This window comes from Heloderma suspectum, chromosome 7, assembly GCF_057233095.1.
Source record: "Heloderma suspectum isolate Gila_16-S chromosome 7, 16-S_ref, whole genome shotgun sequence".
Lineage (NCBI taxonomy): Eukaryota > Metazoa > Chordata > Lepidosauria > Squamata > Helodermatidae > Heloderma > Heloderma suspectum.
In genome coordinates this window covers 103,539,488-103,554,611 of record NC_139464.1, presented here as the reverse complement: position 1 = coordinate 103,554,611, position 15,124 = coordinate 103,539,488, and the positions used below count along the sequence as shown (strand labels likewise).

Genomic DNA, 15,124 nt, shown 5'->3' with positions numbered 1-15,124 from the left:
ATTTGGTAGGCATGAGAAGGGCAGGCACAATATGAAACTGTAAAAGGAGAAGCAGTCCATAGGGAGACAATACAGTAATCCAAATGAAGTCAATAGGACATCACGCAAGATCTTCACTGAATTGTTCCCCTAAAACAGCCTTCACCAAAATGGCTTCCTCCAGATGTTCTGGACTGCAATTCCCATCATCTCTGATCATGCTGGCTGTGGCTGATGAGAACTGTAGTTTCAAACATCTGGAGAGGCCCAGGTTGGGGAAGGCTGCCCTAGAAAATTAATGGCACGATGCAGCCCTAGTTAAGCATTTTTAAATGCCATTGATTTCACTGGGAGAAAGGAGTATTTGTTCCACTAAAATCACTGAGGCGTAAACATGCTTCACTTTGGCTGGATCGTGCCCTAATTAAAACATACACTATATTTATTTAGAGGTTTTCCCCCCTACACTTTCTTATTAAAAGCAAAAAATACACAAAAGCAACAACAAAAACCAGCAAAAAAACGCCCCAGATACAAGCACTAACCCCGAATATCAGAGATTTTTATGAACTCCAGTTGTTCTGCAAGTTCTTTTATGACGTTGTCTAGGCTCTTTGCATCTGCCTCCAGAGCACTCAGTTGAGCGTCAGTGATATTGCTTTCTGCTGCCACCTTGGATACTTTTTCTTCTACTTCAGCTATCTTTTCAGTAACATCTGCTGTTAGCTTCCTGTGAACCGAACAGAACCTCCATTAACTTTAACAGAACAAAAACCTACTGGCCTTGAATTAAACAGAAAACATAAATCAAAATGATAGATTAATTCCTTCCTTTCCTCCCCAACAGTGTGGTAGATTACTTCGTTACAACTTCCCTGCCTAAATTACTGGTTTATCAGTAGATACCACTTTTTTATCATCATTTTATAAACACAAAGCAGCAAAAGGCTCAGAAAACAGCTGTTTTCTGTGAGATGCAATTTGATCTGAATTCCAAAAGTCTGCTGTAATGCATTTGAACTTTGCCAACTGCATAGGTCAGAGAACAGACTCTTAGAATCCATACATAATTTGTTTCATATCCCACTTAATTACAAAGTATGTTATTAAAATGTATTTTTATAGACTATAGAACAGACGAGCTCTGAGGGGGAGTGGGGGAACTGCACAATCGATTCTTTTCAAGACTCTATAAAATAAAATATGCAATAAAAGAGAAATGTGAGAATTGGCTGTGCAGCAGATTTACCCCAACTTGAAGGCCAAATAGGCCTCACTTTATTGCATATAAGCGACTTGTATACTGCTGCTGATAGAGTAAATTGATTTTTAGAGTTTAATAGTATTATTTTATTTGTGTTTCTGTTACAAATCACTTTGAGATTTCTTATGAAGAGCAGTATATACACTTTAAAAAGAAAATTAAAAACTTTATAGAGTGTAGGGCCCAAACCTGGGGAGTCAGTCCTTGTGTATGCAAATTATTTGCACAGTCAGCTTCTGAACATATGAAGATGTTTATGTTAATAAACATATTAACATGTTTGTCCATGACTATCATTCTTTAAAAAATGAAAATCTTCCCACCCCTCCACAAGGCATTTGTACTCTTCATGAGGACTAATTACATGCTACGTAGAATGCACAGAGAGGGGAAAGTTGGAGCCACTAGCCCTGACCCCAATGTGTGTTCAGCATAACCAGTGATAGAGCCCACATTATGTACAAACTGTGGGTTGGATCCATTGTCACATGAGCAGACTTCTGCTGGGACAACAAGACTTTTGCTGGTGCAACAAGACGTCCCTGTCATCTCCTCTCCCCCTGCATTTCCCCCATGTGTCCCAAATCTGCTCTGAAGTGTCCCCCAATCCCCAGGAGTAGATTGGAGGATGCAAGGGCTTCAGGGGGGAGAGGAAATCTGTCCTGCTAGTGGATTATCAGTATTAGATCCAACCCTATACGTGCATATGCTCTGTATGTGTGATTGGGGACCGTTCCCTACTCATGCATGCAGTGAATGTGGGTAGGTTCTTCCATGATCCCACTCTGCCCTCTGTGCACATTCAACATGAAATCTAACCAGACTTTTAGAATATAGACCATCTGCCAAGCTTTGGGGGTGTTTCCTGCCCAGAAGAACAGGGTGAGCAGACTTTAGGCTTGCATGACCTATTTTGTTTTTCATTAGAACCCCAAGGTCCACCAATTCATGGGGGAGAAGGCTATCAACGGCTACTAGTCATGATGGCGATATGCTGCCTCCAGTACCAGAGGCAGTACGCCTATGCATATCAGTTGCTGGGGAGAACAAGTGGGAGGGTGCTATTGCAGTCATGTCCTGCTTGGCCATTGTGAGAACAGAATGCTGGACTAGATAGGCCCTTGGTCTGATCCAGCATGGTTCTTCTTATGTTCTTTATTGGAACTGTCTGCAGAATTTGTTTCTGGTAACAGAACTGAGCTCATACACAAATCCTTGCACATGCAAATCTACGCCTGATCCCCTCTCCCAGCTTTGATTTTTTGCAGCCTAATTTAGGAGGGGAAAGGGCTATTTGTTTTTGCTATTGTTAAATCATTGGGAGTCAGAAATCCTTGCTCAAGTACTGCAAATTTCCCAGAAATCTACCTGTTGATCCCAATCTACCTGCAGTAGAACGTTACCAGTAGGGGCTGGTGGTTCTGATTTCAGTCCTCCACTGAGCGTAACATAACTTTCAGCTAGGTTTATAGAATTAGGTCACTTGTTATAATACAAGAGTCAACTATATTGTTTTATTCCAGCCTTAGCTTCCCAATATGAGAAGCCAGGGTCAGGTCCTGGAATATGAACCCTTCACTAACCCCAACATGCATCATTTGGGACTGATTTTCTCTGCAAATGAAGGCCTGTGAATGCACCTCTGAACACAGATTTTATTATGCTTTAAAACCTCTTCCACAGTTTGGTGGAGAAGGGATGCTGCAGTGAACCCTTCTTTAAAGGTGTGTATACATGACCTATGTTGTGTCATGATAATTGTTTTACTTTTGTATTCTTACCAGTGCAATCCTATGTCTGTTCAGAAGTAAGATCCATTAAGTTCAATAGGACTTACTCCCAAGTAAGTGTGTATAGAATTGCAGACGAAGGCTCTTTTTGCAAATTTTGTTGGGGGATTCCTTTGAGAGTGCTATGAAATTGTGCAAAGATCCTTTGAAAGATTAAACGTTTATTAAGGGTGCAATATTATATATGTAGGACTTTTTTCCGTCTAAACACCTTCCAGCATTCCTCCAGCCAGCCATGGTGGCTGGGGCATGTTGAAATTGTAGGACTTTTTTCTGTCTAAACATGCATAGGATTGTGTCCTAATAGTATGATCTATAATAGAGCAAGAAGAACCCCCAAACAGGGTGAGAAAAAAATGACCGCCCCACACCAATAATACATGGAAATAGTTCTTCCACACAGACTAATCCATACAGGATTTGCTTAAATCTGGCAGGTCTTGGGGAATAACAGTGCTAGATACAAAGGTATTGCAAGCCTCTGTGGTGGGCTGCCAAGCCCTAGAATATGAAACATTTCTTGAAGCTGCAGTTCCTCTCTTTTGAAATCTATATGAAGTACAGCAGTTCTTTGCAGCAAACAAAGTACAATTCAGGGTGGGTATAAGTTATGTCTAGATACCTTTCAACGATCTTTCATTCTGACATTAGCATTTGAAAGACAAATTTCTAGTGCAATGCTCCAGGGAAACCTGGGTTTCCTTGGAAGCTTGTCAAGGGTTCCTTAATGAAAATATCAAAACTGGTGAAGAAGCTTCCCTGAAAGGCAGCTTGCCCACCACTACTGATCTTCCCCTGCAAATTTGCTGCAGTGGTATATTCTAAGTCACACTCACAGTTCAAATGGGATCCCAACAGGTCTAGACACTGCCCTGCAAGAACTGTGTATTCACATCAGGTTCTGAATTTGGGTTTTGTGGTAGGCACCGGAAAGGTGTCTGAATGAAGAAAATTTGAAAACCACCAATCTAGGACATGAGAATATCTCACTACACCAAACAATTATTATTACAGTGTTTTAATTTTACCTTTAACTGCAAATAAAGGTTAGAATCATAGAATAGTAGGGTTGGAAGGGGCCTACAAGGCCATCGAGTCCAACCCCCTGCTCAATGCAGGAATCAAAGTCAGAGCATCCCTGACAAATGGCTATCCAGCCTCATCTTGAAGGCCTCCAGTGTGGGAGAGCCCACCACCTCCCCAGGTAATTGGTTCCATTGTAGTATTGCTCTTACAGTCAGGAAGTTTTTCCTGATGTTCAGCCGGGATCTGGCTTCCTGTAACTTGAGCCCATTATTCCATGTCCTGCACTCTAGGATGATCAAGAAGAGATCCTGGCCTTCCTCGCTGTGACAACCTTTCAAGTACTTGAAGAGTGCTATCATATCTCCCCTAAGTCTTCTCTTCTCAAGGCTAAACATGCCCAGTTCTTTCAGTCTCTCTTCATAGGGCTTTGTTTCCAGTCCCCTGATCATCCTTGTTGCCCTTCTCTGAACCCTTTCCAGTTTGTCTGCATCCTTCTTAAAGTGTGGTGCCCAGAACTGGACACAGTACTCCAGATGAGGCCTAACCAGTGCTGAGTAGAGGGTTAGTACTTCCCGGGATTTGGAAGCTATGCTTCTATTAATGCAGCCCAAAATAGCATTTGCCTTTTTTCCAGCCACATCACATTGTTGGCTCATATTCAGCTTGTAATCGACAACAATTCCAAGATCCTTCTCGCTTGTAGTGTTGTTGAGCCACGTATCCCCCATCTTGTAACTGTGCATTTGGTTTCTTTTTCCTAGGTGCAGAACTTGGCATTTAGCCCTATTAAATGTCATTCTGTTGTTTTCTGCCCAGCGCTCCAGTCTATCCAGATCACTTTGAATTTTGTTTCTGTCTTCCAAAGTATTAGCTATCCTGCCCAATTTTGTGTCATCTGCAAATGTGATCAGCATTCCCTGCACCTCCAAGTCATTAATAAAAATGTGGAAGAGCACTGGGCCCAGGACTGAGCCCTGCGGTACCCCACTCGTTACCTCTCCCCAGTTTGAGAAGACCCCACTGATAAGCGCTCTTTGAGTCCGATTCTGTAGCCAACTGTGGATCCACCAGATCGTTGTTTCATCTAGCCCACTTTGAGCTAGTTTGCTCATCAGGATATCATGGGGCACTTCGTCGAAAGCTTTGCTGAAGTCGAGGTATATGATGTCTACAGCATTCCCACGGTCTACAAGGGAGGTGACTTGATCAAAAAATGAGATCAGATTTGTCTGGCAGGACTTGTTTTTGACAAATCCGTGTTGGCTTCAAGTAATCACGGCATTGTTGTCAAGGTGCTTCCAGATGGATTCCTTTATCATCTGCTTCAGAATTTTCCCAGGGATTGATGTCAGACTGACTGGTCTGTAGTTCCCAGGTTCTTCCTTTTTACCCTTTTTGAAGATAGGGACAACATTAGCCCTCCTCCAGTCATCTGGCACTTCCCCCATCCTCCATGATTTCTCAAAGAGAATAGGCAGCAGTTCTGAGAGTTCTTCTGCCAGTTCCTTTATGACTCTAGGATGCAGTTCATCTGGCCCTGGAGATTTGAACTCATTCAAAGTAATTAGGTTTTCCTTGACCATATGCCTATCGATCTCAAGCTGCAATCCTGCCCCTTCAGCCTGTACTTCGCCTTTGCCAGGGGGGTCATATTCGCCTTTGCCAGGGGGGTTGTAGATGCAATGCAATGATAAAACATCAGATAGGGTTTCAACCACACAGCTTCATATATTTTGCTTTTAAACAATAGAAATTAGAACAAAGCATTTAAAATATATTATTCATTGCTTGTTGGTCCTTAGAGAACAACATCTGGCTCATAGGTTTGGTGGCTTCCAAGCAACGGCTTGCGGGAGCATGTAAGAAGCATGCAAACTGTCCGAGAACACGCAGAGGTGCTAAATATATAAATGGATAACTCCATGACATTCCTATTTGCCCTGAAAGGTGGCCTAGAGATATTTTTTAACAACTACAACAACGTGCAGAGTAGATACACAGATGCTACAACTGGCCAAATTATGGCAGTTGATTTTGCAGTTTGCAGTGGCAGCACATCAATAACGTACACACAGAAGTACTGATTCATACGACCGGCACCTTCCTGTGATCCCAGCTAAGTTGTGAACCAGCAGCCCTGAGCACTCTTGCAAGTGATAATGCGAAGACCATCAAGCACATAAACTACACCCAAGAGATAGAGAAGAGAAATACTAATTCCTACCCATGGTTGGTGCTAAACCTGTTAAGTAGTGAAATATTTGTATTTTGTTTTTCTTATACAGACCAGCTTCTGCTGGAAAAGTACACAAGCTGTTTGGTTATACTGAAAACCTGAAAGGCTTATCTGGTCATCTATCAACAGCAGTTACCCGGTTTGTCTCTCGACTGACAGCTCAATGGCAATTAAGGATACCGAAGAAACAACTGGTGGTATCAACAGACCACATCAGTCTTGGCATTTCAACCTCCTTAGACTGAAAGGAGGAATGGGAAGGGCTAATCTGCTAGAGGCTAAACATTTTAAGTACATCATTTCTCACCCCACATTCCTTCATATAAACAAGAACAGAAGGAATCAACAACTGTCTCTCCTTGCTCATTGCTAGGCAGCCTCTCGGTTTCCTTCGCAGTTTCCGTAATCACGGTTTGGCACAGTTCCACGTTGCTTTTTCTGCTCACAATCCTCATTAAAATCACTGTAGGATGAGATCCCCACTTCCCCATGGCTGAGCAAATGGGAAGGAGGGTTATTTTATGCCATACTTACTCTGCTTCCTCAAAGAGATTTCCAATGTCCTTAAGAGGCTCAGCAGCAGGATTTTGAGCAATGATACTCTTAATCTCATTCAGTTTTGCCTCCACAGAGTTGAGAGTCTGCTGGTAAGGACCACTGACCCCTGTGATTTTCAGTGCTTTTGCTCTTTCTAGGAATCTCTGTGTCCTGTTGGTCAGCTCACTAATGATGACATCCCAGAGAGCAAAACACTGGTGACAAGGTGCACAGTCTGGGAAGGTGCCAGAGTAGCCTCGGGTGCACTTGTCACAACGGGGTCCCTCAACTCCCTCATTACAGATGCACTGGCCAGTTGTGCGGTTGCACTGGGAGGTCTGAATGCCACGCTGATCACAGTCACAAGCTGAAAGGGACAGGAATGAAAACGTCACAAACCAGGAGGAAGAAACACACATCACCACCAAATAGGCTATCTGCTTTATCATTGGACAACAAAGTGGCAATTCTGCCAATAAATGACCACTCAGGTTTTCTCTAATCTTGGATTCCCCCTTATTAACATGCATGGCACATGATGTAGAAGCAACTGCATGAACTTGGAGAGGGGAGTCTGTACCATAAAAGGTTGCTGCAAAGATTTCAAAAATTGGATTAGCCAATGTGTGCTGCCCTGAATTCTTTCAAGGAAGGGTGAGATTTATTTATTGTGTGGTGGTGGGTTTTTAAAAACATTTGTAGGCTGTCTTTTAGGGTAAAAAAACCCAAGGAAGCTTCCAACATAACAAAAAAAAAAAAATTAGAAACCATAAAACTAAAAATTAATAATAAATAAAAGCATCAATAACACTAACAATATCGCCCCAGTAAATACACTAAAATCCAATACATAATTACAGCTAAAACTATTTCATAGACGCAGCAACCCAATAAAACCTTGGGAAAGCAGTGGAAAACAAACAAGTCCTTAGGGCTCTTTCAAAGCCCTGCAGGGAAGGGACCTGACATACCCCAATTGGCACAGCAATCCACAAATATGGAGCCACTGCTGAAAATGCCCTGGTTGTTGATATCAGCAGGGTGCAACAGATGCAAATCGCAAAGTCTAGGTCAGTTGATATGGGTGAGGAAGGCAAGTAACTAAGGCCCCAAACCACTTTAAATTGGCACAGAAATGCACTAGCAACCAGGAAATACAAACTGGTACAAAGAAACATTCACCTGTTCCTCTCACTCTTCCTCACTGTGGGTCAGAATCCACAATATTACAGTACTAGTTAAATTCAGTGATCTTTGGGGATGGGGGGAATCATGAAAGGCATTTAACCTACACTCCAAACTTTGTGCTGCAGCCCCCCAGCTTCCACCGCTGCCAAAAAAAAAAAAAAGCTGGGAAAGGAGATGGAATTAAAAAATGCTTGAGGAGCAGGCTGTATGGTTCCTGTCATAGAGCCCTTGGTCTTAGAGTGTTCCTACAGCATCTTAGGAAGCAGTGCTTGAAGGTTCCCGCCATCTTCCTAGAATGTTCTGGGGATGCTCTATGAATCAGGGCTATATGGCAGGAACCACAGAGCCCTTTTCTAGAGCATTTCTTCTTCTTCTTCTTTATAATGGGCTTTGAGTGGCTGGGGAGGGGAGGGGAGGGGGCTTGAACACCTTGTTGCTGTGACATGGAATAGATGCTGTTACTTGCAAGACCAAAAGCTGTTGCTGCTAGGATGAATGTGAGTGATGTGTGAATGTGTGTGTGCATGTGTATGAATTGTGTGAGTGTGTGTGTGAATTTTTGTAACAGAAACAGGCATTAGTGCTTTTATATTAATCTACCTCAAATAGCCAGTAGTACAAGAAAACTGGAAGCTGCCAGTGTTGAAAAGCTTTGTTTAAATAAGGACTGAGACAAATGGGGAAGTCCTTTCTGCCACAGCTGTAGGTACAGTGGTGGTGAAATGTAATCCAAAATAGATCAAAGCAGATTAAAGTTTGTAGAAATATGTCATATCTTTCAAGAAGGCCACATAAATTTAACACACACAAATGATCCATGAATCCATCAGGAGTCCTACAAAGCATTATCAAGATTAGAACTACAGTCTGTTGTTGAGGTTTCTTCCAAAAATATTCCAGCTTTCCACAAGTGAGAAGGGAAAGAAAATACATAGGGAAAGACAACACTAGGAGGCCTCACTACTTTTGTATGTGCAGTTATTTAAATATATTCACATTTCTTTGCCAGATTGCTAAAAGGCCATTAAAAAAAATACATTACCATAAACAAAAGCAGCACTCTTGTAGAGAATTCATTCAATACACAGAAGAATTTTTTTAAGTGTTGTCCTGCTGTTCAACTTATGTTGGTGCAATTTAACAAAATGGCCTTTTTGTTCTCAGCATTAGATGCCAACACAAGGGGTTTTATTTTCATCAAAGCAACTTCAACATTCCCACAGTGAATGCCTTGCTAGGGAACCTAAACCCCCTCAGGCAATTCATTCTTCTTTGAAGGTTGAGGGGGAAAGGAGCCACTTAACCCTTTCCACCACTAACTATTAGTTTCTTGGAATAAGACACTCAGGATAATAGTTAATTATTCAAATTCCTCATGTGGGTGTAACAAAAACAAAAGCCACCAGTATATGGTTGCCTTCTCTTGCAGATCCCAAGATTATATCAAATTACATAGTCAGTACGTCTTAGCATATCAAGTTACCATTTTTGTTTTTGGAATGAGCACGCAATCCAGATCCCAGTTAAATTAATGGGTTTTTCTATTTATCTTTTGTTTAAGGCATTAGGATTTTTCCTCAAATGCCTATGATTCAGAGGCAGCTCCAGAAATATCATAGTAAGCACAACACATAATTGCATTGTCACCGATTTACAGTATATAAGGAATCCAAATTACTGTAGTAACAGGGATGATATATAATTGAAGATATTAATCTACATGACATATTAGGCAGGACATGAAATTTCAGGACTCAGTTCAGGACATGGCATTTTAATTACCTATCATGTGCATTTCTTGATTCAAGCAATGTCTTGGGAAATGCTTTTGCCTCTTACAGTCATCAAATATCCAACACTGCAGGTGCAATGCAGCACTGTCATTATGTTGATGTAACTACTTCCATCAGCGGAACCAGGAGGTGGGCAATTTTCCCCTCCCCTCTGCGCGCCATCAAAACCTGCTCCAGAGGACTGGGAAACCCTCTGGAGCAGGTTTTTGGGCAGTGTAAAGCAGGGGTCCCCAAACTTTTTGGACCCATGGGCACATTTGAGAATTTGAGAAAGTGCTGTGGGCACCCCACAAAACGGTTCCCACGGATGACGTGGCTAGGCACATAAAGGCAGTTGCCATGGGGGCCTGGCTAGTCAAAAGGTGTGTATGTGTGAAGGGAGAAATAGTGAGGCTAGAGGCTGGGAGGGAAGGGGAAATGAAAACCATTGCTTCCTGGCCACCCAGTCTTCTTCCATCCACACAGACCTTTCCTCTGCTCTCTCTCTCTCTCTCTCTCTCTCCACTCCTAGTCTCTGGCCTCACTATTTTTCTCCCTCAATCCCTTTCCTCACTGTTTGTCTGCCTTCCCTGTCCCTAGCCTTCTTCCTTCTCTCCCTTCCTAGCCTCTAGCCTTGCTCTTTCTCTTCCCTCTACTCCTTTGCCATGCTTTCTCTTCTTGCCCACTGAACAGCTGATCAGTGGCAGGTTAGAACAGGAAGGAAAACCTGACACCCTGATGTCTTCCCATTTTTTATTTTAAAAAGTTGTTTTGAAGGGGGCAGGGAGTGAAGTGCTTTGTGGGTGCCGTTGGAGGGGCCCACGGGCACCGTGTTGGGATGCCCCTGGTGTAGAGGGCTGTAGGAAAGAGAATAAAGTCCTTTGAACTTATGGACATCCGCTAATGTGATGCTGGATTTAAGCCTGAAATTCTAAAATATTTCAAGTGGATAATTCAGATAATTATTTAAAAATCACTTAAGCAGTATGGCTGAATTATCATTCCTTCTAACAGGAAATTCAGGTGGTGAGTGCTGACAGGATTGTAGCCAACACAGGAATACTGAGAAACAAGAGGGAGGTGTCAGAATGCTTAAGGGACCCGAGGTTTGCAGAAGTACAAAAAATAGTTTTTGGACCATAAAGGAGCAAAAAACAACATCACAGGGGGAAATCAATGTAGAACCCTGTAAAAATCAGCTACTGAAAGCTAAGGTTACATTTCCTATGTTTGTGTATAAAATTCACCACGTATATGAAAAACTACAGAAGAATTAAAATCTTCTATAAATTGATCTATAAACTTAACCTTAAGATAAACCTTCCAGGATAGCCAATCGGCCTGTTGTAGAGCAGTGTCTATGCTCTAGGGCCCATATGGAGTCCAATGGTAACATTTCCTTGTAAAATTGTGTCATATAAACATATCCTGACTAGCACTGAATCAAATATAGTCCTATCATTCCCTTTATTTCTGATGTTCAGGCTGTGAGCGCCATCACTTATGTAGCCCAAACAGCATCACCTACACATAAGAGGGCAGTATCACACTAGGGGAAACCCCATGGTTTGCAGAAGTACAAAAAATATTTAGGGAAAAAAACAGGATGGGGCGGAATGGGGACCAGAAAACCAAAAATAGCCCAACAATGACTGAGTGTGCTCCATGGTCACAGAATCAGTGGAGGCTGGTGACTCCAATGTCAGTGGGGCAGTGAATCTGCTCCAGGTTTCAGTCAGAACTCTAAAGGAGCTATCCAAGGTGCTTTGCTGGTTCTGAACCACTGGTTTCGACTGAAACCACTGCACCGAATGCTGGCTGACTGTTGTGGGGAAAATGGGGTGGGGAGGTGGGGAAGGCTGGAATAGGGATGGCTGAGAACCTCCTGAGCCAATCTGAGAGCCAAGGCAGAGCTCGGTGAAGCAGCTCTTTGGGAGAAAAAATGTGCATAAAAATGTGAACATTAGTGAAAAGTGCACACAAAATGTGTTATCTGAGAAGTGTGCACAAAATTAGTACATCAGTGAAAAGTGCATGGGAAAATGCCTATGTTGGAAAATGCACACAAAAAAACATGAATTTCCATACGGACTTTAAAAAAAAACCTCGCAAGCTCATGTGGAAATGGGATGAAGTGAGCTAAACCCTGAAAATCTGACAATCTCTACAAAAACCAGATTGTCATATCCATCCATCCCTAAACTGTAATGCTGAACAGCAATACTCGACAATGCAACATTTCCGTATGCTACATTTGTGCAGCAGCCTGATTTTTCCCTCCTTTTATTTTTCACCTCTGAATCAACACTGGAAAGTTATCCCATACACCTTGACAGACTGTTTTCATGTAGGCAGTCAAAACCTGTAGAGCACATACTTGGAGAATTTCCATACTTGCTTCCTTGTATTGTGAATAACTGGTGCTGGATCATCTCATACTAGGTTATTACAACACACATGAGGAATACAGGAATGTAAAAAACGTATTCAGTGCAAATCCCTGTATAGCACATCTAGACTCCTGGAGAAGACAATACTACAATCAAGCTTAAAGAAGCAAAATCCCAAACATTCCACAATGACATTTTAACGAATGTAACATTGGGTTGTCAGATTACCTCTTTTTTAAGGGATCCCCAGAATACCAGGCTTCCATAAAACATAATGAATTTTGTACTCTCTCTAGAAACAGGGGTAGGCAACCTGCTTCCCTCCAGATATTTTTGGACTGCAACTCCCATACTCCCCAGCCAGGATGCCAACGGATTATGGCAGTTGTAATCCAAAGCATTTGGATGGTATACCAGGTTGCCTAACCCTTCTGTAGAAGATACTGAAAACCTTTATTTTACCTGCCAAAGTGCCAATTGTCCAAATGGCAACCCATGTAGCACAGACACATTTTGTAGATTAGCAGGCTTAGGTAAAATCCTCAATCACCTTCCCGTGGGAGGACTAAAGCACATTGCAAGAACTTCTGGAATATTAAAGTATTTGCAATACGTATTCAGTTGCTAGAAATGATTTAAGTAGTAACTTGGGAGTGTGGGTAGGTAATAGAGGCTAATACTCAAAACTACAGGTTAGGTCCACACTTAGTCATACTTAAGAGTACATCCATTATAATCAATGTGACTTAGTCATGACTAACTGATCCCATTGATTTCAATTATTCCACTCTAAGCATCATTAAGTCTGGATCCAATGCTATATAAGAAATGCAATGAAGTTTTGGTGGGTTTTTTAAAAGTGAAAAATACAAAAACATTAATTGAAGTTAAGAGAAAGCATGGCACGTATTTGACTTTGCACTTTGAAACTTTCCTGATCTCTGAACCACAGTTTGGAGATCAGGAAAGTGTTATGAACTTCTCCTTTCTCTCAAATGCCTTCCTGCTTTCCATGCTTTGTTTTAACTACAAGTGGACCTGCAACAAAATGTTACAGTGTATACCTGTTGTCAAAGAAAGGGATGACTCCAGATAGCTTTGAACAGGAACCTTGTATGTGTTTAAGGTGTTTTGGGGAGGCACATTTCAGGAGTGGGGAAGGGACAAAGGACATCTCCCCCTCCCCCTCCAGGCTATATAGTTTTAGAAAACTGCCAAAAAAAAGCTTAGTATTGTATAACTATATAGTGGGGATAGGGGGTGGAGTCACAGAGTTTTGGAAATGGGAAAGGCATCTCTCAAACCTATTTCCACTTCCTCCAGGATATTTACAGGAAACTGCAGAATAATTCTGCATAACATATTCTTCAGAATGAGTTATGCAAACACATTCAAATTTGCTTACATTATTTATGCAGGTCACAGAATTTGTGTTACTTTGGCACAGATTTTAGATTTTTTTTAAAGCAATACAGATTTCACTACATTACCCTAGAGAAACGAATATGTCTGCTCTAAGGAGACACTTCCACTAATCCTAGGAAGGCAATCATGCCAGCTGTACAGCCCTACCTCGTCATACAAGGGACCCAGTGTGGGGACCAGTACAGCCTAAGCCCTTCTTAATAATAAAGTAAAATGTGTGCCATAAGCCATTCATAAGGATATATGAAGTAATTATATTTTAGACACAATGGAAGTGTACTCACACATGAATACATATGTCATAGCCAAGTTTATGTGGTTTTCATTATCCACTTTTGTATGGGAGGAGAGAGACAAATTGCTGTTGATAATTGGGCCAGTAACTTAACGATAGGTAAAACAAGAAGAATCAATACTAACATTGCTTATAAAAAAAAACCCGTGCTCAAGTATGTCTGGATCTGGTCTCTTATCTCAGACTAACCCACAAGCAATGATTTTTAGATTAGGAGAGACTACATGAAAGAAGCAGTGGGAGCAAATGACAAATATTTCCGTATCAGAGTCTTCCTTATGCTGGAAAAAAATTATTAAAAGGGGGAGTTGAAGGAAAACTCAGAATGAATTGCTGTTGAATGCTTTAGAAGTCAGAAGCAATATCTTTCCAAGCAATAAATAAAACATTAAGTTAAAAAAATGAAAATCTTTCCCAAGCTATTTCTTGTAATTTATATGGAAAGATGAGAAAATGTATTACAGAGAAAACATTTATTCTTAAATATTTAACCTTTTCAATGGCTACTGCTGCTGTTTTAGACCTCTTTAAAATAATTACTTTATTTGATAGGAGCAGTAGCCTTTTCCTATGATAAACCATGAAAAGCTTGTATGGTTAATCCTATGCTTGTATAGACTGAAAAATGTCCTACAACTCCCGGCTGGGGCATGGCTGGGAGTTGTAGGACTTTTTTCTGTCTAAACAGGCATAGGATTACACCCTAAGGGAGCAATCCTATGCAGATAGGCGGCCACTTCCAAACTCAGAGGCAACCACCTATCCAATGCAGGACAGGAGAAGTACGGAGGGGATTGTTCCCTCCACGCTTCTCCTGCCCTGCATTTGTGGCTAGACAGCCGATTTCAGCTGTCTAGCCACGGGAGGGCGGAGCGGGGGCGGAGGCTGCTGGATGACACACAGGATGTGTCGTACCGGCATTTCCACCCTCCCTGCCCCAGAACACCCCCCGGAATGCCCCATTTTGGCTGTTCCGCACTCCTCTTGAAAGCGTGGAGCACAGAGCTGTTCCATGCTGCCTGCACTGCAGCACGGAAGGGAGGGAAGGTCGGTTCTCCGGGAACCGACCTCAGAGCACAGGCTCCAAGGTTGGTTCCTGAAAACTAGATATCCTGTGGCTGTCTAGGTGCTCATTAGCGGCATAGTATTGCTCCCTCTGTGTCTCAAAGAAGACAGAGGAAGTTAACACTCACTTAAAGTCTTTCTACTGGTTTGCACATAA

At 42.0% G+C, this 15,124-nt stretch overlaps 1 protein-coding gene across 1 annotated transcript in view; it reads right to left on the bottom strand.

The window, feature by feature from the left end:
• Positions 1–15,124, bottom strand: part of LAMB1 (laminin subunit beta 1) — a 97,231-nt gene that overhangs the window by 21,102 nt on the left and 61,005 nt on the right. The window contains exons 24-25 of the mRNA XM_084811029.1: positions 6,830–7,199; positions 525–709 (exon numbers count right to left, since the gene is read on the bottom strand). Of these exons, the coding sequence (XP_084667155.1) occupies positions 525–709; positions 6,830–7,199 (555 nt within the window). The remainder of the gene's footprint in view (positions 1–524; positions 710–6,829; positions 7,200–15,124) is intronic.